The sequence below is a fragment of the Macaca nemestrina genome, chromosome 11, assembly GCF_043159975.1.
Source record: "Macaca nemestrina isolate mMacNem1 chromosome 11, mMacNem.hap1, whole genome shotgun sequence".
Classification (NCBI taxonomy): Eukaryota; Metazoa; Chordata; class Mammalia; order Primates; family Cercopithecidae; genus Macaca; species Macaca nemestrina.
Window position 1 is genome coordinate 67,377,172 of NC_092135.1, and position 26,150 is coordinate 67,403,321.

The following is a 26,150-nucleotide window of genomic DNA, read 5'->3' on the forward strand; positions in this document are numbered from 1 at the left end:
CAGCCTCCTGAGTAGTTGAGACTACAGGCGTGCACCACCACCCCTGGCTAATTTTGGGTTGGTTTTGTTTGTTTGTTTGTGTTCGTTGAGATGAAGTTTCGCTATGTTGCTCAGGCTAGTCTCGAATTCCTGGTCTCAAGTGATCCTCCAGCCTCGGCCTCCGAAAGTGCGGGAATTACAGGCAGAAGCCACCATGCCCGGCTAAAAACTGAAATCTCTTGACGGCGAAGAGAAATAAGAAGAGGGGTATAATGGCTAAAGGATGTCTGTTTGGAGGCAAGGAAGGTCGCCCAGAGGTCAGGCACGCGCCCCTCGGCGGACACAGCTGGGCTTCTCAGAGACTCCTAAACCCTGCCTCGCATCTCAAATCGGCTTAAGTATGCGAAAGAGCTGGGCAACGCGCGCGCACTCTCGGGGAAGTTTGAGTCTCGGCGCCCGCCGTAGACGTCGTGACAGAGGCGGCCCGTTGCCGTGGAGCTAGAGAGACGCGGCTGGGCCTCCACGGCTGTGGAGACGGCCCGCCGCGGGCCTTGTTCACCATGTCGGTGCTGGATGCGCTTTGGGAGGACCGGGATGTCCGCTTCGACCTGTCCTCGCAGTGAGTCTCCAAGATTCCCTAGGGGTCTGCAACCCTGTAGAGGGCGCCGCGGTGCGCGTTAGGGACCCGCGGGCGGAGTCTGCACCTCCGCAGCTCGCGGCCCTGGCGAGGGTGGGAGGCTTGCGCGGGTAGTCCGCGCCTGGAGAGACCCCAGGCTGTTTGGGCCACTGTGGCCCTCCCGAGGCGGGCGCCGCGGCAAGAGCGCATCTGGATTACACAGTTTTGGTCCCATACGACCTCCGGTCCCCCATCCTGGCCTGCGGGACAGATCAGGAATGTGAACCTGAGCACGACCGGGGCCACGCGGCGCTTGGTGTCCCGTATACACCCACGTGAGCTTGGGATTTCAATTTCATGGAAGGAGCGTAGGTCAGGAGCTCAGGAAACTAGGGTTCTAAAACTAGATGTGTAATATCGACACACAGTGTGGGCCCTTGGACAGAGGTCTTCATCATTCAAGCTAGAGTCCTCATGTCTGTAAAATAAGGGAGGTGGGAGTAGGCAGTCTTCAAAAATTCCTAACCACGCAAACTTTATGTCCTTGGTAAGCTTTCACTAGTTATTCATATAAATTACCAACAAGAAGGAGCCTTCTTCTGCAGCCTGTTCTTGGAAATTATCATACTTTAAATAGAAGCCCTGTTTTTGGAAAGTATCGTAAAGAGAAAGTGGATAAAAACCTCCTGCCCCAAAATCCAGGGCGGGAAATGCCGGTTGGCATTTCTAATACTAAGTGTTGAGAAACGCTAAAGCTAAGATTCCTGGATTAATTACATGGAGCTTCTTAGCTACTTCTTATAGCTCCTTATCATGGACCTCCCCTCCTTAGATGGAATCGTTCCTTATCATGGACCTTACCTCCTAAGATGGAAAAATGAAATATTGATACATTTCCCAGATTAAGTAGAGGCTAGATACCTAATGCTAACATGTTAGGCCTTTTAAGAAGAAGAAAGAGAAAGGAATTCGTAAAATTACGGACTATAGTAACATATTGCGCACATTCTATGACATTTTTTGTCTTTCTTGTAGGGTTCTTAATCCAAACAAAAGTCCGTTTGATTAACATTAGTAAACATTTATCAGTGCTTACTATGTGCTAGTTACTGTGCCGATAGCTAGAGACAGAAAATAATGGGAAATGATACTCTTATCCCCCCATTCTCATGCAGAGGATACATATAGACAACTACTATAATAAATGTGGTAAGTACCATTCTGAAAAAAAAAGGAACGAAAAACTGAGACTCATAGAAACAGAACAATTTATTCTGCCTGGTGAAGTCCTTGAAGAATAAATATTCATACTATTTGAGCTGTTCCCTGAAGAATGGGCAGAGCCTTGTCAGGCTAGACAGGAGGCGAGTATTCCAGAAAAGAAAAAAATAATTAAGCGTTAGAAGCAGACTCTTGGAGCTGTGACCTCATTGGCTAAAGGCAGGGTCTGCTGCGGAGAGAGGTTGGAGGTACAAATAGAAAGATAAATTAGCCAGATTGTGACATTTTCAGCGCAGGATTTTGGACTTAACAACTTCTAGGCAGCGGGAGGATATAGAAGGCTTTTAAGCAGGGAAATGATATGGTCATATCTGTATTTTCAATAGGTAATTGAGTTGGCTCTATGAAGAGTGTATTAGAAGGCTCTTTTAGATAGTTTGGTAGGTTTTTGGACACTGTCGAATCTATTCTATCAGTCAGCAAGCTGCTCTTGTTTCCTTTTGTCACCTGTATCTATTTATCTATTTGCCAAGTTCCGAAGATGCTTTTCATACAGCTTTTTTTTTTTTTTTTTGAGATGGAGTCTCCCTCTATTGCCCAGACTGGAGTGCAGTGGCATAATCTTGGCTCACTGCAACCTCTGCCTCCTGGGTTCAAGCAGTTCTCCTGCCTCAGCCTCCTGAGTAGCTGGGACTACAGGTGCCTAACACCACACCTGGCTAATTTTTTTTTTTGTATTTTTAGTAGAGACAGGGTTTCACCATATTGGCCAGGCTGGTCTGAAACTCCTGACCTCATGATCCACCCGCCTCGGCCTCCCAAAGTGCTGGAATTAGAGGCATGAACCACCGCACCCAGCCCATACAGCTCGTCTTTAACCATTCCTTCCATAATTTTCTGATGTCCTTTCCTCTACTCAGAAACCTCTGAAGGTTCTCTCCTGTCCACAGGATAAGGCCTAAATCTATCAGACTGGCATTCTGAGTTCTCCATAGTCTGGTTCCTCCTTAGTTATCCAACAGTATTTCTCTCACTACCTCCCAATATGGTCCTTCTTTCCTAGCTTGACTAGCCTTCTCCCATGTCCTTACCATTTCTTATTCCTGGTCTTTAATCAGGACTCTCTTTTCTTTTCCTTTTATTTTTCAAAATTCAACACGTCCTGCCAATCTGGCTTACTCCAGATGGCCCTGATCACTCCAGGCCCCACTGATCTGCAGGTTCTTGAAGTTCTTGAAGACCTTATTTCTAAATACGTGAACATTTGGTACAGTATTATTTATGCTGCTAGCTGTTTTATGTACATATGTCTCTTTTCTCCCTAAATAGATTGTAAGTAGGTATAGTTGTAGCCGTAAAATTCAAACCTTTATATTCACCTTAGGCAAATGAAAACAAGACCTGGAGAAGTCCTTATTGATTGTTTAGATTCAATTGAAGACACCAAAGGAAATAATGGAGATAGAGGTGAGTATATTTTTAAATGTATTTTATATTCCTGGTTTAATTTACAAATGTTGAATCATATTAGCTAGAGAATATATGAAACAGCATCATTTGTCAGTGTAATTGTGAGAAGGGGAGAGTTAAATTCACATAAGACTTTTCTCAGATTTAAACAGAAGAAAGGATAGGTATTAAACATGTAGTTTGGTCATTCAGTAAGTCCTGGTTCTAACATTACGTTTATCCAACGTAACTGTTAAAACTCAAGTAGACCTGTTTGCAAGGGGCATTAGTTCTGACCATTGGATCTGTCTTTCCAAAAAAAGGATATGGGGTAGTGAAATATAAGTAGGTCATAGCTGCAGTACCTGGAGCCATGCTTCCTTTTTAAAAATTCAGGAGTAATGCACCATCAATCACCTCTGGTTGTCACCTAGACATGGATATGTGGGGAGCAAATTTAGTCCTGCACTGTGAAATCTATTTGTAGGTCAAGTACTAGAAAATCCTGTGAGACTTCTCTGACTGTCACCGAGGACCAGCACAGCTGGACCCTAGAGCCCCTCCCAAACCAAATCTCCCCAAGGTTGGCACTTTTAAAAGTCCAGCCTGCCCATAGCAGCTATCTGGAGCCAGTGACCAGTAGGTCTTGGAAGCCTCATTACTTCCAAGGAAAAAAAATAGAAGATGTGGAATGGCAGCTTAATGTATCCAGCATATGTTTTAGGGGGAGAAGTTTAGGAGGGAGGGATGTAAACCTCTTATTAGAAAGGGGTAGGTGGGGAAATAGAGCATACTTCATTCAGGAAAGGAGGAATCAATAAATCATAGAGAAGGAACGGTAACCCTTATTGGCAGAACATGCTTACTGTAGACCTTTGAGTGGCTGCTTGCTTCCTGAGACTTTCTTCTGATCTGCTCTGGGGTGGCATGTAGGCAGCAGGCCCTGTTGTAAGCCTTTCTTCTCTGAGGGTGGTTCCCCTCAGAGACCTTATTTTTAAATGCATGAACTTTTGGTACAGTAGTATTTATGCTGCTGGCTTTTATGTACATATGTCTCGAACTCCTGACTTCAAGTGATCCACCTACTTCAGCCTCCCAAAGTGCTGAGATTACAGGCATGAGCCACTGCTCCCGGCTAATGTACATATGTCTCTTAATAGAGACATATTAGATAGTAAATATGTCCCTAATAGATGGTAAGCAGGTATAGTGGTAGGTATAAAATTCAGACTTTTATATTCATTTTAGGCAAATGAAAACAAGACCCGGAGATTTTATTGATTGTTTAGATTCAGTTGAAGACACCAAAGGAAATAATGGAGATAGAGGTGAGGGTGGTTCCCCTCAGAGAAGAAAGGCTTACAAAGGGGCCTGCTGCCTACTTGCCACCACCTACAGGCAGATCCTTTTAGTGATTAGGGCCCATCCTTAAAGTAATGCTTAGATCATACTTCTGACAGGCTCAGATAAGAGTGGAATATGAAGATCTAGCAGCAAACAAGAAGTCTTAGTTTGTGCTTTTGAGGGTGGAATAATAATCCCAGCTATCAGGATGACTGTATTTTGACGAAATCTGAATTAACTTGAGAAAGCCAAGAGAAAGTCTCATACAGATTGGCAGGAACTCTTAATAGAACATTTTTCGATTCTTCAGATACTCATTGAGTGCAGAATCCTGTACTAATACTTTAGACTAGGAAGGGCAGAAAGCCTCTCTGACCAGAAATCTCCAGTGCCTGAAATCCTACTATTAATAAAAATAGGCCAACTACACTGGCTCTTGCCTGTAATTCCAGTACTTTGGGAGGCCAAGATGGGAGGACTACTTAAGGCTAGGAGTTAGAGACCAGCCTGGGCAACATAACAAGACCCTGTCTCTACAGAAAATAAAAAGAATTAGCCAGGTGTGGTGGCGTGCGCCTGTGGCCCCAGCTACTGGGGAGGCTGAGGTGGGAGGATCACTTGAGCCCAGAAGGTTGAGGCTGCAGTAAGCCATGTTCATGCCACTGCACTCCAACCTGGGTGACAGTGCAAGACCCTGTCTCAAAATAAAAGTAGAAATAACTGTGTATGTGTGTGTGTGTACACGTATGTGTGTGTGTGTGTGCGCCAGACCTCAAAAACCTTTAGAAATTTTACAGGAGTACGCAGCGCTTCTGATCGTTAAGGAGTTAAAAAATGGAAGGGGAATCCTGCCTTCTAGCCATCTCCTTCCCCTCCCTTTCAGCAGTTTGAAAATGACCAAGTTAAGACATTGCCAAGTTCAAGAGCCCCCTATGTTAAAACTGTATCCCAGAAGATTAGCACATTTAATCCATTTTCAACTGTTAGTACCCTGACTTGAAATTATCAGATTAGCTTTGCACACTGCCCATAGCTCATAGCCCAGTTATAGAGATAAAATGTTGCTTAGGTGTAAAATGGCATAAGGAAAACATAAACAATGTATCTATGATCAGAAAGTCAGTTATAGAAATGAGTTTGTAAAGGATTAAAATATTGTATTAAAAGGCTGTGTGAGAATAAAAGGGACAGCCATATTTCAGTGTTTGGGAGATTAGCAGAAACAGGGACAACTATATTTTGGTGTTAGGCAGGATAGAGAGGAAAGTCCATGTCTGGAACACTGGGTTTGGAGCTGTAGGCTGGGGTTCTTCAGAAGAAAAGAGGTAGCATTAAAAATCCTAGAGGTTGTAGGAGATATACCAAGAGCAAAGAAAAAGGCAAACAGAGGTGGTTGGTGGTTTTATATGGCAAACCCTTCCCACTCCATAATTTCTCCTGGGACTGACATAAAAATGTAAAAGAATCCATAGATGTCCTGGGCCCATGGCACATTTGTAGAGATAAAATGTTGCCTAGGTAAAATGGCATAAGGAAAACCGGTGTATCTATATTAAAAAAAAAAAAGGTCAAAAATGAGTTTGCAAAGGATTATTTTTTAAATAACTGTTATTTGGGGAATGTTTATTGACAGTCACTGTTCTGAATCTTTTATATAAATGTAATCTCATTTAACAATAATGAAAACAGTAAAACAAAAAATTTAAAGTAGATGCAGTCATATTTATTTTCAAATGAGGAAACTGAGGAATAGAGAGGTTAGTTTACTTTTCCAAGGTCACGTAGCTGGGTGATGAACCTAACTGCCTACATTGATTCCTAAACTGGTAGGGTCATTATTCTCTTCTCAAAAATTTTTAGTCCTCCCTAATTCCAATCCTAAACCTCAGCCCCAACTCTACTGCCTCCATTCCTAATAGATCTAAGTCTGAACTTATTTGTCTAGCATTGAAGAACTTCTAGTATGTCCAAAAACAACTTTTATCACCTGTGCTGCTGTCTTCCATTTGTCCATCCAGGTCCGGCATTCCTCTCCACGCTTTTCCCCTTGCCCTGGAAAGATAACTGGTATAGAGTACATCTAAGGGTTCCTTGTACACTCTTGCTTCCAGTTGGAAGAGCCGTGGCAGAAGATCAAAAGGAGGCAGGAGTATGAGGCCTGGGTATTTATTGCCCTGGTTCCTTCCCAATGAAGGGCTAGCTGTGTTTTTCCTCTCAAAGAAGTCAGCTCCATAGGACTCTTGTTTCTTCCAGATTTCATGAACTGCTGCTCCTTCTTTTGTAAATAAACCTCAGTTATCTTAACTTGAGTGTGCCATCTGTTTTCCACTGGACCAATAACTGAAGGATACTATACCTAGTCTTCTATGATCTTGTGTGAACTTTATAATCCAGCTATGCTGGGTTACTTATTGTTTGTCAAACATATTCTGTAATTTTCCACAATCTCCCTTGAGAATGTGTTCATCTTTTTTAGAGCCACATTTGCTATCCAGTTTCACTCAAGTATTCATACAGACCTCGTTTCTCTGATTTTAGACATTGTAGAGGTTTTCAGAAATAGTATAATCTGGCTGGCTGTAGATTACTCATAAAAAGAATTTTATGATTGTAATTTGTTGGTGAAATAATGTGTTTAAACAAAGTGAGTCTTATTATTTCAGAATATCTCAAAGCTATGATAATATGCTAATAATTGTATTGTACATCTCTAATACACCTAGTATGCCATTCTCAAATTTATTGTTTTTTACTTGGAGCATCAGTAAGGGATCACTATTGTACAGGACACATTTTGAGAAATGAAGTATCTAACTTTGTATTTCAGTGTATGAACATCAGTCTGATGCTAAGATCAAAAAGTGTAAAACCTTAAATAGACTTCAGCCTGACCATAACTTCTTAGGAACAAAATAGTTTGCTCACAGCAAAATTATGTGTATAAATATATGGTTCATTTAAATGAGAACTGCTAAGAAAGTACTCATATAGCAAGGATTAGCGTGTGTGAGAGAGTTCTTTGAAAAGTGTGATTTCAGTGAATAGCTGTGTAATTATCCTATATTCATTCTCAGTTGTACACATATGACTTGCTGGGACCCAGAACAGCTTCTACCAAGACAAAAAAACTAGTACACAATTCTTTCCTCAGTCAGTTTGAGTTAGAGCAAAGCTATTGGCAGAGAACATCTGTATCCCTTATATAACTGTCAAATTTTGTTTCTCTGGGATTCTGAATCATATATTGTATACCTTATATAGGTTGGATATGCACAATATTTTCAGTTAATAAATATATGAAAAATATCCGAGTGTTGCTTCTGGTACTGGGCCAGAAGTTCCATAACCACCTCATTCAGTGCTGCAAAAATGAGTTCTTATTTAAGTTAACCTATTTTTTGTCTGTGTGCTTTTAGGTAGACTCTTGGTAACAAATTTAAGAATTCTCTGGCACTCTTTGGCATTATCAAGAGTCAATGTTTGTAAGTATCTTTGTTAGATAAGTCTGAAGAAAAAAAATCCTTTGTCAAGTGAATTTGCATGGTGCCTTTGATACCAAAGAAGTATGTAGAAATCTTAAGTTAATAAAAATACAAAACCTTCAGAAATCCTAGACATCATAATGCAAACAAAATTATCCATTATTATTTTGGTTTGTCCATTTTGTGTCTTGGACATATGTGAGATTAGGCCTTTAACCTTGGTTCTTGTTTTTTGATTATTTTTGAGAACATGCTATCCTTTGTTTTGATTAATCCCAAAGAAGGAAGAAGCTCTAATAAAAGTATAAGCTTTTCATTGTGTTAAATTTTGTTTCGCTTATTTTTTAAAAGTATTTTAGATTATCCAGCTAGACTTGTTCTTTTTTAGTAGTAGTGCTAAAACTTTCAGTAAAGAATGCTGCAGAGGCTTTAGGGATGAAGACTTCCTTTTTCCTGTGTTATATTTTTATGTGTTCAAAGAGACAGAATTGACCCTCTAGTTTTTTTAATTATTTAAATTTATAGTTATTTCTGTAAAACTTTTAAAAGTTTATTTCTATATATGTTTAATTTTTTAAACTGTCAAAAGTTCTGTATATACCTATTTTTTTTTAAGAAAAGTATTTTTTCTCAGTGTGCCGTATCATGCTCTTTACATTCTTTGCTTTTGGATTTTAGCTGTCGGTTACAATTGCATATTGAATATTACAACAAGGACTGCTAACTCTGTAAGTCTAAAAAATCTTATTGAAATATATATATATTAAAGAAACTAGATATTTGAGGTCGATGTTTGTTTTCACTATAAAGGAGAAATTGCTCTTAAAATCTGAACTTTTAAATAAATTTGTCCTTACAGAAATTACGAGGCCAAACTGAAGCTCTTTATATACTAACAAAATGTAACAGTACTCGTTTTGAATTTATATTTACAAATTTGGTTCCTGGAAGCCCTAGACTTTTTACTTCTGTGATGGCAGTACACAGGTATAGTAATACTTTATGGATTATTGGATATTTTTAGTTTATGGTTTTAGACTGCAACAGTCCCCAACCTTTTTGGCACCAGGGACCAGTTTCATGGAAGACAGTTTTTCCACGGATTGGGTGAGGGTATAGTTTCGAGATGATTCAAGTGTATTACATTTATTGTACTTTATTTATATCATTATTATGTATTCACCATAATGTAGAATCAGTGGGAGCCCTAAGCTTGTTTTCCTGCAACTAGATGGTCCCATCTGGGGTGATGGGAGACAGTGACAGATCATCAGGCATTAGATTCTCATAAGGAGGGCACAGTCTAGATCCCTCACACGTGCAGTTCACAGTAGGGTTCGCATTCCTATGAAAATCTAATGCCGCAGCTGATCTGACAGGAGGCAGAGCTCAGCTTTCCTTGCTCACTCACCCCCTAACCACTCACCTCCTGCTGGTTCCTAACAGGCCACTGACCAGTACCCCTCTATCGGTGGCCCGGGGGTTCGGGACCCCTGTTGTAGAGAATAAAGCTTACAAGTGTGGTACCATCTTCCTCCAAGCTCTGTTGTAAACATCAGAAAGATATTGAGAAGAACATGTTTTATTATCATTTAATAAACACTTTGAAGGTATTTATAAAACACATAAAACTACTGAAGATTCATTAAAAACTTCTACCGGATTAAATTAGCTACCAAGGTAGGTAAAGTGAAATAAAGAATTCATTCAATATAGCTAAACAAGTTGCATAATTAATTACTTTAAAAGATTATTTTTCTAGTAGGTAGAAGGCATGTTTGAGTGTTTTCCCTGAAGAGTTTTATTGGTATTTTGGTTTGTTTTAGGTTAGTAGCCTTTTTTTTTTTTTTTTTTAACAGAGGTAGTGTCCTGCTTTGTCACCCAGGCTGGAGTATAGTGGTGCAACCATAACTCACTGAAGCCTCAAACTCCTGAGCTCAAACGATCTTCCTGCCCTAGCCTCCTGAGTAGCTAGAACTACAGGTGTACACCACCCTGTTCTGCCAGTTTTTTTAAATGTTTTTCTAAAGCTGGATGTGGTGGCACACGCCCATAATCCCACCACTTTGGGAGGCTCAGGCGGGTGGATCATTTGACTTCAGGAGTTCAAGACCAGCCTCACCAACGTGGTGAAACCCTGCCTCTACTAAAAATACAAAAAAATTAGCTGGGCATGGTGGTGCATGCCTGTAATCCCAGCTACTCAGGAGGCTGAGGCAGGAAAATCACTTGAACCAGGGAGATGGAGGTTGCCGTGAGTTGAGATCACTGCACTGCACTCCAGCCTAGGCAACAGAGTGAGACTCTGTCTCCAAAAAAGAAAAAATTTTTTTTTTTTTTTGTAGAGACCGGGTCTCACTTTGTTGTCTAGGCTGGTTTCCAACTCCTGGGCTCAAGTGTTTCTCCTGCCTTGGCCTACCAGAGTGCTGGGATTACACATGTGAGCCACTTCACCCAGTCTGTTTTGTTTTTATATTTTTTCTTCTTGTTGTTTGCTAAATTCTTTTTACTACCTCGGCTTTTTTTCTTTTATAAACCAGCCCTAAGTGCTATGATTTTTTTTTTTAAGCTTTGCTAAGATGACAGGATATATACACATGTATGTGTATATATGTGTGTATATAATTGTGTATGTATGTGTATGTATGTGTGTATTTGTTTAATTTGTATTTGCCAGTGAAGTTGACATTTTTCATATATTTTGTGTATTTTTTGGCTTCTTATAAATTTCTTAATTATGCCCTTAGCTGTCATATATATTGCAAATATTATTTTTAGTTTCCTAGTTTATTTGATTTTTAATTTTATTGATGTTTTGATCTATATAATAGTTTAATTTTTAATTAAGATATAATTCACATAAAATTTTTCATAAAATTTACAATTTTAAAGTATACAGTTTGATAGTTTTAGTATATTCACAGTGTACTGTTCAACTATTGCCAAGATCCAATTCCAGAATATTGTCATCACTCCCAAAATAAACCCCTTACCCATAGCAGTCATTCCCCATTCCCTCCCCTCCACAGCCCCTGACAACCTCTAATTTTTTGTGTCTCTATGGATTTGCCTATTCTGGAAATTTCATTTACATGGAATCATATAACATGTGGCCTTTTATGTCTGACCTCTTTTACTTACACAGTGTGTTCAAGGTCCATCCATGTTGTAGCATGTATCAGTAGTAGTAGTAGTTCATTCCTTTTTGTAGCTAAAGAATATTCCATTGTATGAGCATACCACATTTTGTTTATCTGTTTATGAGTTGATGGACATTTGGGTTTTTTACTTTTTAGCCATGATGAATAATGTTACTATGAACATTTGTGTATAAGTTTTGTGTCAACGTATGTTTTCAGTTCTCTTGGGCATATACCTAAACCTTAGCTCTTTATTTCACTTAAAGAAGTACTGTGAAATGAAAAGTTCTAAATGGAATATGAAGGGAACAGAAGCTGCTTGTCTTTAATAGTATTAAAAACACTATGTGCTTCTCCAAAAAAATAATTTATAGCATAAATAGTTTCCATTTCTTCCACTGGTTAAGTATTGATGATAACAGCACTAAAGAAAATTAAGATTTACAAGCAGAGTGCTAAAATTCTGCTCTTTCACAATTTATATATTAGAAGATTAATTAAAATAAAAATTAGAAGTTCAACATTGAATATATGAATCTGTTGTTATTAAGGCTAAGAAAACTTTACTTTTGTTAAATAGGTAACTTAGCCTGTTTATGTGAAATATTAAAATTAATCAAAAGTTAATCAGGGTTTCTGTATTTATTATCAATAGACATTGAAAAAATTATAGGGATTTAATTCTCTTTCTCTCCCTCCCCTCTCCTTCTTCCTCCCTCTTTCTCCCCCTCTCTCTCCCCGTTCTTCTCTTCCTCCTTCCCCCTTCTCCCTTTAGGGTCCCTTTTGGAATCAGTACAGATTCATTCTAGTTTTCTGTATGGAGGTAGATATGAGCATGTTTTCAGGTTGCAGTGAGAAAAAGTAATTGTTTTGTTTTTGTTTTTGTTTTTGTTTTGAGACAGTGTCTCACTCTGTGGCCCAGGCTGGAGTGCAGTGGCGCAATCTCAGCTCACTGCAACATCTGCCTCCTGGTTTCAAGCAATTCTTCTGCCTCAGCCTCCCAAGTATATGGGACTACAAGTGCATACCACCACGCCTGGCTAATTTTTGTATTTTCAGTAGAGACAGGGTTTCACCATGTTGGCCAGGCTGTTCTCAAACTCCTGACTTCAAGTGATCTGCCCAGCTCGGCCTCCCCAAGTGCTAGGATTACAGGTATGAACCACTGTGCCTGGCTGAGAAAAAGTATTAATAATTGGATGCCTGTTTATGTCCTTTGAAAAACAAGGAAATGAAGAAAAGGTAGCATTTTGATAGAAAAAGCAATTTCCATATGTATTGAAAAATAGGGGCCAGGTGCGGTGGCTCACGCCTGTAATCCCAGCATTTTGGGAGGCTGAGGCGGGCAGATCACAAGGTCAAGAGATCGAGACCATCCTAGCCAACATGGTGAAACCCCGTCTCTACTAAAAATACAAAAATTAGCCTGGCGTGGTGGCATGCACCTGTCGTCCCAGCTACTCGGGAGGCTGAGGCAGGAGAATCACTTGAACCTGGAAGGCAGAGGTTGCAGTGAGCCAAGATTGCACCACTGCACTCCAGCCTGATGACAGAGTGAGACTCCATCTCAAAAAAAGAAAAAATAGGTTATTGAGATAAAATATGTAAATAATAACACTAAAATGACAAATTCTACAAAAAACTGTAATTACCAGACCTTATTAAAAAGAAAAATATAGCTGGGTGCAGTGGCACATGCCTATAGTCCTAGCTACTCTGGAAGCTGAGCCAGGAGTATCACTTGAGCCCAGGAGTTTGTGCCTGGCTTGGGCAAGGTATTGAGACTTTGTCTCTATAAAAACAATTTTTAAAAAATAAAAATATTAAATTTATCATAATTATTTGAGTAATGTTCATAAATATTAACAACTGTATATTTTAGTAAGTAAGTAAACATAACCCAAGAAAATCACATTTTCAGTTCAGATTGTCTTTTGTTTGTTCTTTTTCACAGAGCGTATGAAACTTCTAAAATGTATCGTGATTTTAAATTAAGAAGTGCACTAATTCAGAACAAGCAACTAAGACTGTTACCACAAGAACATGTATATGATAAAATAAATGGAGTATGGAATTTATCCAGTGATCAGGTACTGTGTAAAGAACTCGTGAACCTTTTGGGAGAGTGTTTTGGTAATCATTTTTCCATTTATCGTTGGATTTACGTAGTCAGTTCTAATTGTTAAAATTAGCATTATAGGAAAGCATATTATTTTTTGATAAGTACAAGTTAGGCTGACAATAACATCCCTATTTTCAATTCAATACAATGAAATACCTGATAATCCTGGAATGTCTCCTTAATTAATGAATCAAAAACTCCTGGTGCTATGCTAGGTGGTAAAGATCTAACTATGGAACAGAGTAACTCCACTCCTATCCTTATAAAGAATACAATCTAATGTGGATTGTTGGGGGCTGTTACATATGTTTTGTTTCTCTCTCTTGCCACAACTCCTTTGCCTTCACCTGTCCAAGGTTTTTATTGATAATTTTAGTAAGGTCTAACATTTAGACACTGTGCTAAGGGATTGATTTACATGGGATATTTAATCAGATCTCCGTTTTACATTTGACAAAATACATCAAGGAGAAATTTCCCTGTGGTCAGACAGTTGGTAGGTACTAATGGTTTAATGATTAGGCAGCCTGACTCCAGAGTCCAGGTTGTCAGTCATCTAATTGTACTGCCATCGATGAATGATGCAGTCATTGATACTCAACTTTGGTATTTCTTGCTGCTGTAAAAATAAGTTATTCTGGTGATTAGAAAATTAAGAATAGGTATCCAAAAAAATGATCATTTCTGTATCTCATTGCTGTCTTTTACAGGGCAATTTAGGAACCTTTTTTATTACCAATGTGAGAATTGTATGGCATGCAAATATGAATGACAGTTTTAATGTCAGTATACCATATCTGCAAATTGTAAGTACATACATTTTGATGACCTTATTTTAACATAAAATAAATATTTTTGTTCAATAGTTAATTGGACTTTTAGGATTAGAGGAGTTCTCTCTTCCTTTTTTAAGTGGTAGCAGTTATTAGCTGAGGGCATATTTTAAAGATGTTGATAATTTACTATGAAATATTTCAATGTAGAAAACATCCAATTGTACTATATTCCAGAGAAGCAGCACCATTATCAACTTGCTATTAGAAGAGAAATATACCGGATTCTAAAAATTTCAATAGTTATACAGAGTAAGGTGTCTTAGATTCCATCCAGAGGGCTTTAATTATTAAAGTTTTCTGTAACTTTTTCATGAGGCAGGTGTGTGGTGCTTCCTTGGCATAGCTTTAGCACACTGATCCACAGTTTTTCTTGGCTCTCTTGTCACTTTCTGCTCTAAAGCTTTTAAAAGCCAGAAGGAATTTATTAATTCTGCAAATGAACTGCTTTCATTGTATTTAGATACAGAATGTAATGCAAGCTGGATTCATACCACAGATTTAGTGAAAGGAATCAAGATGATTTTTTGTGATAATACTTTCAGCTTAAGTTCAGTTAAAACTGTTAAAATCCGGCTGAGTTTGGCAGCTCATTCCTGTAATCTCAGTACTTTGAGAGGCTGAGGCAGGAGGATTGCTCGAGGTCAGGAGTTCGAGACCAGCATGAGCAACATAGCTAGACCCCTTCTCTATTTTTTTTAAAAAAACAAAACTATTAAAATTCAAAATGAGAACTGACTATATCTGAGACCAGTTTGTTTTGAGAGTAGGTAAAGATAGTTCTTTGCACTCTGCTGCTGCTATGATAAATAAGTGACTCAGTGAAACAAACTGTAAACTTCAATCCACTAAATAATTTCATTTTATATGAAGAAACTACTTACAGAATTCTAGAACAAATTAGATGGAACATAAAAATAGTTAATGAAAATCTCATGAGGTTATCCTGTGATAATTGCCCTTATTGTAGGATATATAGTCTTAAGACTAAAGAGTTTTATTAATATTTATTGAGTAGACAGAATGTATGTGATACCTGGAAAATACCATTTTTAAGAAAAGAATTCCTGGCCCATGAGAAGAATAATTCTTTTCAAAATATTCCCAACCCTATCTTTGGCTAAATTATTTGATTTCTGAGTTTCTTTAAAATTTCTGACAATTCATTCATTTTTATGCCAAATTTTGAGTACCTACTCTGTGCCAGGTGCTAGAGACACAATCATGAAAATCATGAACCAGTATACAGTTCCTGCCATCAAGGGGCTTTCAGTCTGATGGAGAAAAGCAACATATTAAACAGAAAGCCATAGAATCTCATAGGAAGAAAATTATTTCTTGCTATCAAAAGAAACATAAGAATTTATAATCAAGGCTGGGACAATGTAACAAAATCTACATAGGTATTTGACAAATTGGTGTTTGTATTGCTATTGCTTTTTTATATTGCATTAACGTGTTACAGCTTGCCTAACCTAACTTCTATTACACTGAATAATTATTGAGTAGTAAACAACCTTGTGCTTTCTGTTCTTTTTGTTATTTAAGAATAGAATTGCCAAATATGGCCTCTGGAATGAATTCAATTGGCCCAAACAACTTGCAATCTGATATCATCACAGTCTGTCACTGCAGCAGTCAGTCTAACTTCAGCTCTACACCTCAGCCATTACCCTGACCCCACTCCTATAGATATTTATATCAGCTTCTTGCCAGTTTCTGTCTTACCAGCCTGTGTCACCCACAGACACCTAGTTAGATTACCTGTTGAAAGCCAGAATGCCAGTGTTCTGTGATTCTTTTTTTCTTTTTATAGACAGGGGTCTTACTCTGTCACCCAGGCTAGAGTATAGTGGCATGGTCTTGGCTCACTGCAACCGCCACCTCCCAGGTTCAGGTGATCCTCTCACCTCAGCCTCCTGAACAGCTGGGATCACAGGCGTGCACCACCATACCTGGCCAATTTTTTTGTAATTTTTGTAGAGACAGGGTTTCACCATGTTTCCCAGGCTGGTCTCAAACTCTTGGACTTAAGCAGTCTGCCCACCTCAGCCTCCCAAAGTGCTGGGATTACAGGCATGAGCCACCGCCCCTAGCCAGTGTTCTATGATTCTTAACTGGGATTGTATATACGCTTGGTGGGGTGTAAAGTAGCCCAGGTGAAAGGCCAGGTTTTCATAACAATTATCATCAAAGCCTTTCTTCTTTTTCTTAGTCTGTTTCTCAAAGTTGCCTGTCTGTCTAGAAGCATGGCATCCCATCATCACCTGCCAGATTACCCTTCTCTGGGCTTTCGGTCTCCTGGTCATAGTGTTAGGTCCTCCGTGGTTCTCCCATACCCTGCCAGCAGGTACATTTTCTGTCACTTCTACAGGCCCTACCTGCCATTCTGCATCTACTCTCCCCTTCTCCCAGGCCACTGGTGTCACCGCCTATCTTCCGCTGACCAAGCTTAGTCCTCACATCACATTTACCAGTTGATGTTAATGACACTTGATCTATCCCAACCTTCCTTGATGTCTAGTGATAAATATTCAAACTTTTTTTTAAAACTTAAATAGAATGGAGGTTCTTTTAAGAATGTAGCCACCTATGATGGAAGAAACAGAAGGCACATGTGACTTTAACAAACTAATCTAGCCTTAGGAGCTACAAAAGACACTGGCTTACCAAAACTGAAAGATTCCTAGCCTTTTGTTTAAAAGTTCAGACTGGGCACCGTGGCTTATGCCTATAACCCCAGCACTTCGGGAGACTGAGAAAGAAGGATTGCTTGGCCGGGCGCGGTGGCTCAAGCCTGTAATCCCAGCACTTTGGGAGGCCAAGACGGGCGGATCACGAGGTCAGGAGATCAAGATCATCCTGGCTAACACAGTGAAACGTCGTCTCTACTAAAAAAATACAAAAAAAAAAACTAGCCAGGCGAGGTGGTGGGCGACTGTAGTCCCAGCTACTTGGGAGGCTGAGGCAGGAGAATGGCGTAAACCCGGGAGGCGGAGCTTGCAGTGAGCTGAGATCCGGCTACTGCACTCCAGCCTGGGCGACAGAGCAAGACTCCGTCTCAACAAAAAAAAAAAAAAAAAAAAAAAAAAAAAAAGGATTGCTTGAAGCCAGGAGTTCCAGACCAGCCTGGGCAGTGTAGTGAGACCCCTATCTCTACAAAAAATTAAAAAGTAGCTGGGCATGGTGGCACATGCCTGTAGTCCTAGCTAATCAGGAGGCTGAGGTAGGAGGAGGATCCCTCAGCCCAGGAGTTTGAGGCTGTGGTGTGCTATGATCACACCATTGCACTCTGCCCTGGGTGGCTGAATGAGACCTAATTAATTTAATTGTCTCTAATTTTTAAAAATGTTCACTCTCTGGAAGTGAGAAATATTTGAGTCAGGGAATTTTGTGCCTATTTCAGAGATGTCTTTCTTGCGTTGCCTCTTAAAAGTTTGCCACCTATTTTCAGTCTTGTTTTATTTGATCTCTGTGGGAGTTTAATGAAGGAAGGAGGAGAATTCTGTTCTTTAGATTATGAAAAGTAAATACTGTGTAAAGTTTAAAAACTGAGTTAAAGAGTCACTATTCAATTAATAAAAACTTGCATGTTTTTCTTTTTCATTTTGTATCTAGCGTTCAATAAAGATTAGAGATTCAAAATTTGGTTTAGCTCTTGTCATAGAAAGCTCTCAGCAGGTAAGATCTTGTTTATTTTTATTAATCTTTGATTTTTAAAACTATGTGACAGTCTAGATTTTTAGTTTTACTTGTATAGTAATCAGTTTACATCTGAGAAGAATATTAGCTTTAATATGAAGTTATATATGAAGTGTTTGAAGTCATACAGAAATTGTCCCCAGAGGAAGAATCCTGCTTATGCTTTTTTGTTGGACAGACATGATCATTTGTGATCATCACTTATTAATGACAGAATCAAATCATTGTGCTGAGGGCTTTACATGCATTGTCTCAATCTTTACACAACCCTATGATACAGCTACTATTTCTCCTCCATTTTATAGTCAAGGAAACTGAGGCTTTGAGAAGTTAGGAACCTTACCCATGATCTCACAGCTAGTAAGTGATGGGGCTAAGCTGTGATCTCAAGTCTGACTGATTTACCAAGACTGTCTTTGAGAAACACAAACATATATTTGTGTACACACACGATTTGAGGTCTTACATTCTCACACACACATTATATGCTATTTATAACCTGCTGTGCTCCATTATGCCAGGTTTTTGCAGAAATGCATTTAAATAAAACATGCTGGTCTCATGGTAGTAGTTTTGACTGGCTAAAATTTTAAATACACTTTTTAAAAGTGATTTATAAAATTACTTATCTACCTTCTAAATTTAAACATGAATGTATGCTTATTCCTTTCCCCTGGCCTACAGCTGCCATTTATTGAGTATTTACTCTGTTCCAAGAACAGTACCAAATGTCATATATATGTTTCTCTTATTTAATATGACAACTTGATAACCATTTTATGGTTAGAAAATTGAAGCTTAGAAAGGTTAAGGAAAGTTTCTAAGTATCCTATAGCTAGTGAATTAGTGGTAGAACCAGAATTTGAACATAAAAGCATGTGCTCTTAACCCAGAACATATACTCTCATCTATTACGGTATGCTACTTAGTTTTTTAACACTCCTCTCAAAACACTGTATCATGGCCCAGTTTCTTTCCTAATTCTTCAAGGAGATAGCCTCAGATGGCCCGTTTCCTTTCTTCTTTTCATGTAGTCTGTTCCTTTTCAAGGCCTAGTTCAAGAAAAACATAGTTCCCTTGGCCTTCACAGTCTACAGTGTATTTTTTAAATCTTGAAAGGTTACCTTTGATATTTCAGATGAACTTATATTTGGATATACTTCAAAATAAGCCTGCATTGGGGGAGGAGGGGTTCAGGTGAGAGCAAGGTTACAGATGAAACAGAGTTGGCCACGTGTTGCTGCTTCTTGAAGCTGGATGATGGCTCCATGGAGGCTCCCTTGTGCTCTTCTGTGTTTGTGTATGTTTGAAATTTTTCATAATAAAAAGTTTAATTGAAAAAATGAACTTATGTATTATGCTCTAAAATAAGGACAATATCCATCCTGGCTAACACGGTGAAACCCCGTCTCTACTAAAAAATACAAAAAAACTAGCCGGGCGAGGTGGCGGGCGCCTGTGGTCCCAGCTACTCGGGAGGCTGAGGCAGGAGAATGGCGTAAACCCGGGAGGCGGAGCTTGCAGTGAGCCGAGATCGCGCCACTGCACTCCAGCCTGGGTGACAGAGCCAGACTCCGTCTCAAAAATAAATAAATAAATAAATAAATAAAATAAAATAAGGACAATTTGAGCTATAATTTATCTTATACTATGAATACTGTTCTTCAGACTTGTTGGATTTTTTATTATTATTTTATCTTGTAGAGTGGTGGATATGTTCTTGGCTTTAAAATAGATCCTGTGGAAAAACTACAAGAATCAGTTAAGGAAATCAATTCACTTCACAAAGTCTATTCTGCCAGTCCCATATTTGGAGTTGATTATGAGATGGAAGAAAAGGTAATTTGTTGAGTATGTGAAATAAAGTTTGCATTGCTTTTATGCAATCTATAAAATTCAGATGTAAATACCACTGTGCACATTTTGAACTGTGTTTAAAATGGTGAATATACAGATTCTGCCCAAGTGGGCACAGCTCCTGGATTATCACTAATTGGTACCTACCACCTGTCTTCTAGTTGGCTGCTTCATCATTCATTCCTGCCCTCGATACCTGCCCTTGAAGGTGGGCAGCCACCTAAGTAAATTTCCATGTGCAATGCTCCTCTGATACAGACAGACTTGAGTCTCTCACTCTGTCAGATTTTTATTTTATGTCAGCCCCCTATGAGCATGGACAAACCTTACAGGCCTCATGCATACCATCTTCTTCCTTAGTACTCCACAATATAGCAACTCCAGGAGCAGGCTACATCAACACGGCCTGCATCCATTCCTGTTGATCCGTACTTCTGCCATATCAGTTATGAAATATTTTGCATATCCTGCCCACATGTCTGCTCTTTGTCTTCTTCATTATTTCTTTCCCAGTTGCTGCTAGTATTCCCTGCTCTCCAGGTACATGAGCTCTCTTTTGGCTTCACTTGTCTCTCCAGCTGGGACCCTCATCATCCAGTCTATCAGTTGTGTCCTCACTACCCACTCCATTAGAGGTGTCCTTTGTTACTTATGTTACTGTCCACTCTATCACCAGTACTCTTGCTAGAGGCGCTAACTCTGATGTACTTGCTGTCCCCTCTATTGTTGGTGCCCCCCACTGTCTGCTCTATCACTGGGACAGTCACTGTCCAGTCTGTCAGAGGTGCCCTTGCCATTTGCTCCACTGCCATTGTCCTTGCTGTCCTCTCTGTCCTGGTCCCACCACTGATCACTCGATTGTAGACTCCCTTGCTGTCTGTTCTTTTACTGGCACCCTCATTATGCACTCTATTGTTGGTGCCCTTGCCGTTTACTTTATGATCGGTGCCCCTGCTGGGGCTTCTTCGCATGCTGAGCCATGTCACAGCCATTAGTTGTATCTCTCCTTCTGCTCTTGGACTACAGCATGTGACTTTAGTGAGGCCCTTGTTGCCTGGTAGTGCTCCTTGTACTTAATTTTTTCCCTCCCTGTCAAATTCTATATATTTGTCCTTCTAGCTAAAACTTGCATCTGGGTTTCTGACATTGTATTACATACACTATGTATTTCATCATCTGAACCATCCTTTCTTTTTCTTCCCAACATGCTCTTCTTTCAGCAGTCTCCCTTTCACTCTGCCTTCTCTGTATATTCCTTGGTAATATCACCTGCTTGTTCAGCTTCTTCAACTTGTACTTTTGCGGATGACTCTAGATCTTTCCTTCTGACCTTGACATATTCTTTCAGCTTATGGTTCCAAATACCCTTTAATATTTTCATATAGATGAGCATCCCAAATGACATTAGTGAAATTTCTTATTTCAGATTTATCTTAGTAATTTAAATAATTATGCAAGTCAATAAGATACACTAGGTCTTGGATGAGCATCTCAAACTTGGCATACCTAAAACTGGCCTCCTCATCTTTTTCTCAAAAGCAACAACCTGCTGATTTATTGATTTGTTTACTTATGTTTTTGGCACTGTCAAAGTCAGCTGCACTGAAAACTTTGAAGTATTCCTTCATTTTTCCCATTATCTTATTTTACACTTTCAGTTATACCAGTCTCTTCCCTGTTTCTAGCTATTTTTCTTCTTTGTAAAATAATGTTACAGAACAGGCATGGTCCTTAGAACCTGACTTTCAATCCCAGTTTCATCATTTATTTGTGATCCTAAGCAAATGTGAGCTTCAGTTTTCTCAGAATTGATATAGGGCTAGCCACAGTGGCTTAAGCTTATAATCCCAGCACTTTGGAGCAGCTGAGGGGGAGAATCACGTGAGGCCAGGAGTTTGAGACCAGCCTCAACATAAGACAACATAGTGACACCCTGTCTCTACTAAATTTTTTTAAAATTTTAAAATTTTTAAAATTTAATTTAAAATTTTAAAATTTAAAAACTTTTAAAATTTAATTTAAAATTTTAAAATTTTAGATTTTAAATTTAAATTTAAAATTAAATTTAAAATAATAAAAATTAAATTTTAATTTTAAATTTTAAAATTTTAAATTTAAAAAAAATTTTAATTTTAAATTTTAAAAATTAACCAGCTGTGGTGGTGGCCCGCCTGTAGTCTTAACTACTCAGGAGGCTGAGATGGGAGGATTGCTTGAGGTCTGGAGTTTAAGGCTACAGTGAGCTATGATCATGCCATTGCACTGCAGCAGTGACCTATCTCTTAAAGCAAGACCCTCTCTCTTAAAAAAATAAAAGAGAAAAACAGACATAATCTTTCTTAGAAAGTTATTGATCATGTCCATTAAATGCCTGGCACATGGGAGATGCTTGACAGGTTAGTTCCCCTACCCATTCTCTAAGTTTCGATTGTTCTCTTCTCCTGTTCTTTGACCCCAGTACATAATAGCAGCTAGCCATAATAGCTCACTGTCTCACCTCATGTGACTTCCTACTCAAATGCCATCTCTTCAGGATCTTCCCTGACTGTTCTTCTAAAACAGCAATTCCCATCACTTTATTCTGCTTGCTTACTTTCTCTCTCTCTCCTTCCTCCCTTCCTTTCAGAATTAATCAGTCTCCTCCACTATAAGTGATCTCCATGAAGTCAGCGGTTTTTGTCTGTTTAATGGCTATATCTCCACCAGTCAAAACTAGCACATAATAGTGAATATTCATAGTTGTTGGATGACTGTGTTAAATATCTGCTGTTTGTCATTCAGTGCTCTAAGCACTTTATATGCACCATCACATTTAATCTTCCCAATGATACTGTGAGGTGTATTATTATTATTGTTATCCCGCAGTTAAGGAGACTGAGGCTCAGTTAATTTACTTGCACATAGTCACACAACTCTGAATGTGGTTGAAACACTAAGGCTATCTTCAGCTTTGTTATAACTGCTTTTTGTAGGTTGAATCATATGATAGTGTTGATATTTTATCATTTTGACATAAAAAATGGTAGTTTCTTATGGTTCAACATAATATTTAGTTATTGGTCATTGTGTTTTATCTTTTTCTCTACTCAGTAAATTATAAACCCTTTGTGTTTAAGGGTAGGATTTTATAACCCTTGTTAGTACTGGTATATTACCTAATATAACAAAGGGGATATTCAAATATTTGAAAAATGAACAAATAAATGTTAGTTCTACATTTTATTCTTTACCTTTAGAATATTCCATAAAAATATTAGTTCTTTTACTTTTCACAAATTCTATATAATGACTATTCTGAGGAAAACTGAACATTTGCTATTATGCAAAACTTAGTTTTTCTAAACAATGTGAAAGAAACTGAAAGTCAACTCAGAGTTTTTTCTTTAAAGATATCTGAGTATTAAGTATGTGTAAATTTCTCTCTCTAGTTCTTTTCATGATATTGACTTCAGATATGAAAGCCTAGGTTTACTTGATTAGTTTTATTACTCAAGTTAGTTTTTTAATAAAACGTGAATTATACCATGATTTTTATAGACTTTAGTAGTTTGTAATTGTTATTTTAAAAGTATTTGCAGTTCTCATGGTACATTTAATATTGTCTCTGATGCATTTTAACATCTGCTGATTTTCAGCCCCAGCCACTTGAAGCTCTGACAGTCGAACAAATTCAAGATGATGTAGAAATAGACTCTGATGATCACACGGATGCTTTTGTGGTGAGCATCACAAAGGAGAGCATTAAATTTCTTAAGGATTTTATCTCAGTCTTGTTTAATAAAATAATAGTGTAAGTGTATGAAACACCATATAACTTGAGATTTTGATGGTATCTTATACCTGAGTTTGAAGATAATATTTTTAGTGAGGGATTTCTTTTGTGACAATAACTTTTAAATTACCAAAATCAGAAATACTTTGAAGCCAGGCACTGTGGCTTACACACATGTAAGCCCAGCACTTTGGGAGGCCGAGGCAAGCAGATTGCTTGAGGAGAGGAGTTCAAGAGCAGCCTGGCCAACATGGCAACATGGCAAAAATCCATTTCTATAAAAAAAGAAAAAAAAGGAAATAAATACTTTGAAAACTTAGTTATTCAGCAGATTTTAGGATTTTAGATATGTAAAGTTTTTTCATACTGTGAATAGAACATGTTAAATATTGTTAATTAAGTTAATTTAAAATCTATACTTTCATTAATTTTTATGAAATGTTCATCTGTTATTTTATAGGGATCTTGTTTTGAAAAGGACATGTATTTGAACAATAGCCTTCCTATTTCCAAATTGGTATCATTTAACTTATAGCCAAAATAATAGTGCTTTCTCCATTCTATGGCTATTAATCTGACTAGAATACCTGTCTGGTAACAAATACTTTGAAACAAAGGTGTGAAATGAGTATAAAATAATTATACTACTACCTCAAACTATATTCATTTGCTGACACATTGAAGTACTTGTTTTGTTTTGCCAGTATTATCTTCTAAACCAAATGTAGGGAAGAAATTTTATAGCTTCTAAGTCGTTCTTTTTCTTTTCTTTTTTTCTCTTTTTTACCTGTTTCTTGCCATATGACGGTTAAGTCATTCTTTTTTATCTCCTTTCAAGTTAACAATGCTAATCATACATTACAGAGCACATTTTTTACAACTTAAGATGTAACTCTTGTAAACATTAACAGAGTGAATTCTGCTACCAGCATTGTAGAGACAGATGAAAAACACATTTCACAGTAACAGAATGTGAAATACATTTAGTTATAAAATCATTCTGCAAATTAAGTACCTTAGCCCACTGATCTATTAGAATATTATATGTCCAGTTTGTGAAATAGAATTTTCTTTGTCTTTATAGGCTTATTTTGCTGATGGCAATAAGGTAAGGACATTTATTTTACCTACAGTATATGAAAAAAGTTTCTAAATTCCAACATTTCGCATTCACAAACTTATGTGAAACCTATTTTTTTGTTTTTTTCCTCTTCCTTGCCCACCTTCTCTATTCCCATCTTATCCTCCTGTCTCCCAAAAAGCAACAAGATCGTGAACCAGTATTTTCAGAAGAACTGGGGCTTGCAATAGAGAAATTGAAGGATGGATTCACCCTACAGGGACTTTGGGAAGTAATGAGTTGATTGATCTTGAGTTGAGATGGATTTCTATTAAAGATATCTCTAGTTTAAATATACTAGTCACCTGCCATAAGTCATGGAATAGTTTTTATACTTACAGCTTTTATATTTAAAACTTGTAAGAGTTTTTTTAATGATTGAGGAAAAAGTCATTTAGAAAACTTCAGTTTTCTAAAGATTATATTTAAAATTGTCATCAAAATGTACCTAGTTTATAAATGTTTATTTTGTACTTAATACCTGTAAAGTCTTAGTTTTCAGATATTAAGTGACTGTATCATGTTCGGTTTAATAAAGAATTTATGCAGTACCATTTAACGTTTTGAAAGTATTATTTAAAAGAAAAAGACTATTCTTATGGAATAATCAAAATTCTGCTTTCTTAATTGTAAAAATCTGGTTTAAATATCCCATGGCTCCTGGCCAGGCATGGTGGCTCATGCCTATAATCTCAACACTTTAGGAGGCCGAGGCAGGCAGATCACTTGAGGTCAGAAGTTTGAGACTAGCCTGGCCAACATGGTGAGACCTGTCTCTACTAAAAATATAAAAATTAGCTGGGCGTGTGGTGGGCACCTGTAGTCCCAGCTGCCTGGGAGGCTGAGGCATGAGAATCAGTTGGACCTGGGAGGTGGAGGCTGCAGTGAGCTGAGGATTGCACCACTGCACTCCAGCTTGGGCAACAGAGCAAGACTCCGTCTCAATAAATAAATAAATAATCACATAGCTCCAAATGTAAACCAACTCTAATACAAATTGTAATCCTTAAACCTGTCATTTTTGTAAAAACTAAAAATTACAACTAACTCTGAAATACATCAACCCCCCTTTAAAGTGTTTTGGATGCTATTTTGTAAGAATTTCAATGTAGTTTTGGCAAGAAGACATTTACTCTGTAAGAAAATAGTTTTGTTTATTAGCTTTCTCTTTGTATTTATTGAAACTTCTTTGAATTTTCAAAAATAGGACATTATTTTTCTCATTTCTTGGTTAGCTAAGACTTGTTGACTTCTAGCATCATTCAGTGTTTTTGACCACTGTTTCCATGTAAAACACATTGTAAGAAATCTTTTTCAAATAATTGAAATTAGCCAAAGGAGCCCTCTTCTTCCAGACGGAAAAGTTTGTAAAAACATTTAAAATAAGATGCAACTCTGTATACAACCATAGACATACAGTACAACCAAGTACTAACCTAAGTTTATTAAAAATCAACAAAAGCTACAAACTGGTTTCTTCATTTAAATGGAAAAGGATTTCTACATTTTAAGG

At 38.0% G+C, this 26,150-nt stretch overlaps 1 protein-coding gene across 3 annotated transcripts; it reads left to right on the top strand.

The window, feature by feature from the left end:
• Positions 1-442: 442 nt before the first annotated feature.
• Positions 443-25,389, top strand: LOC105483279 (Bardet-Biedl syndrome 5). Of its 3 annotated transcripts, none has more exons than XM_011744066.3 (12): positions 443-598; positions 3,201-3,283; positions 8,026-8,091; positions 8,770-8,819; positions 8,951-9,078; positions 13,186-13,321; positions 14,064-14,159; positions 17,805-17,867; positions 19,593-19,727; positions 23,381-23,464; positions 24,602-24,625; positions 24,780-25,210. In XM_011744066.3, the coding sequence occupies exons 1-12, from the start codon at positions 540-542 to the stop codon at positions 24,879-24,881; spliced, it is 1,026 nt and encodes a 341-aa protein (XP_011742368.1). In that variant the 5' UTR covers positions 443-539; the 3' UTR covers positions 24,882-25,210. The 3 variants fall into 3 exon arrangements, with proteins under 3 accessions (XP_011742368.1, XP_070929007.1, XP_011742369.1); XM_071072906.1 differs by lacking the exon at positions 443-598 and adding an exon at positions 775-930 and having other exon boundaries at positions 24,780-25,387; XM_011744067.3 differs by lacking the exons at positions 443-598; positions 3,201-3,283 and adding an exon at positions 4,034-4,593 and having other exon boundaries at positions 24,780-25,389.
• The last annotated feature ends 761 nt before the right edge of the window (positions 25,390-26,150 follow it).

Excerpts from the sequence above, each read along its gene's own strand:
- LOC105483279 (XM_011744066.3), top strand. The coding sequence starts at position 540 with ATGTCGGTGCTGGATGCGCTTTGGGAGGACCGGGATGTCCGCTTCGAC. Across the intron at positions 3,284-8,025 it reads AGGAAATAATGGAGATAGAG|GTAGACTCTTGGTAACAAAT; the intron begins GTGAGTATATTT and ends GTGTGCTTTTAG. Across the intron at positions 19,728-23,380 it reads ATTATGAGATGGAAGAAAAG|CCCCAGCCACTTGAAGCTCT; the intron begins GTAATTTGTTGA and ends GCTGATTTTCAG.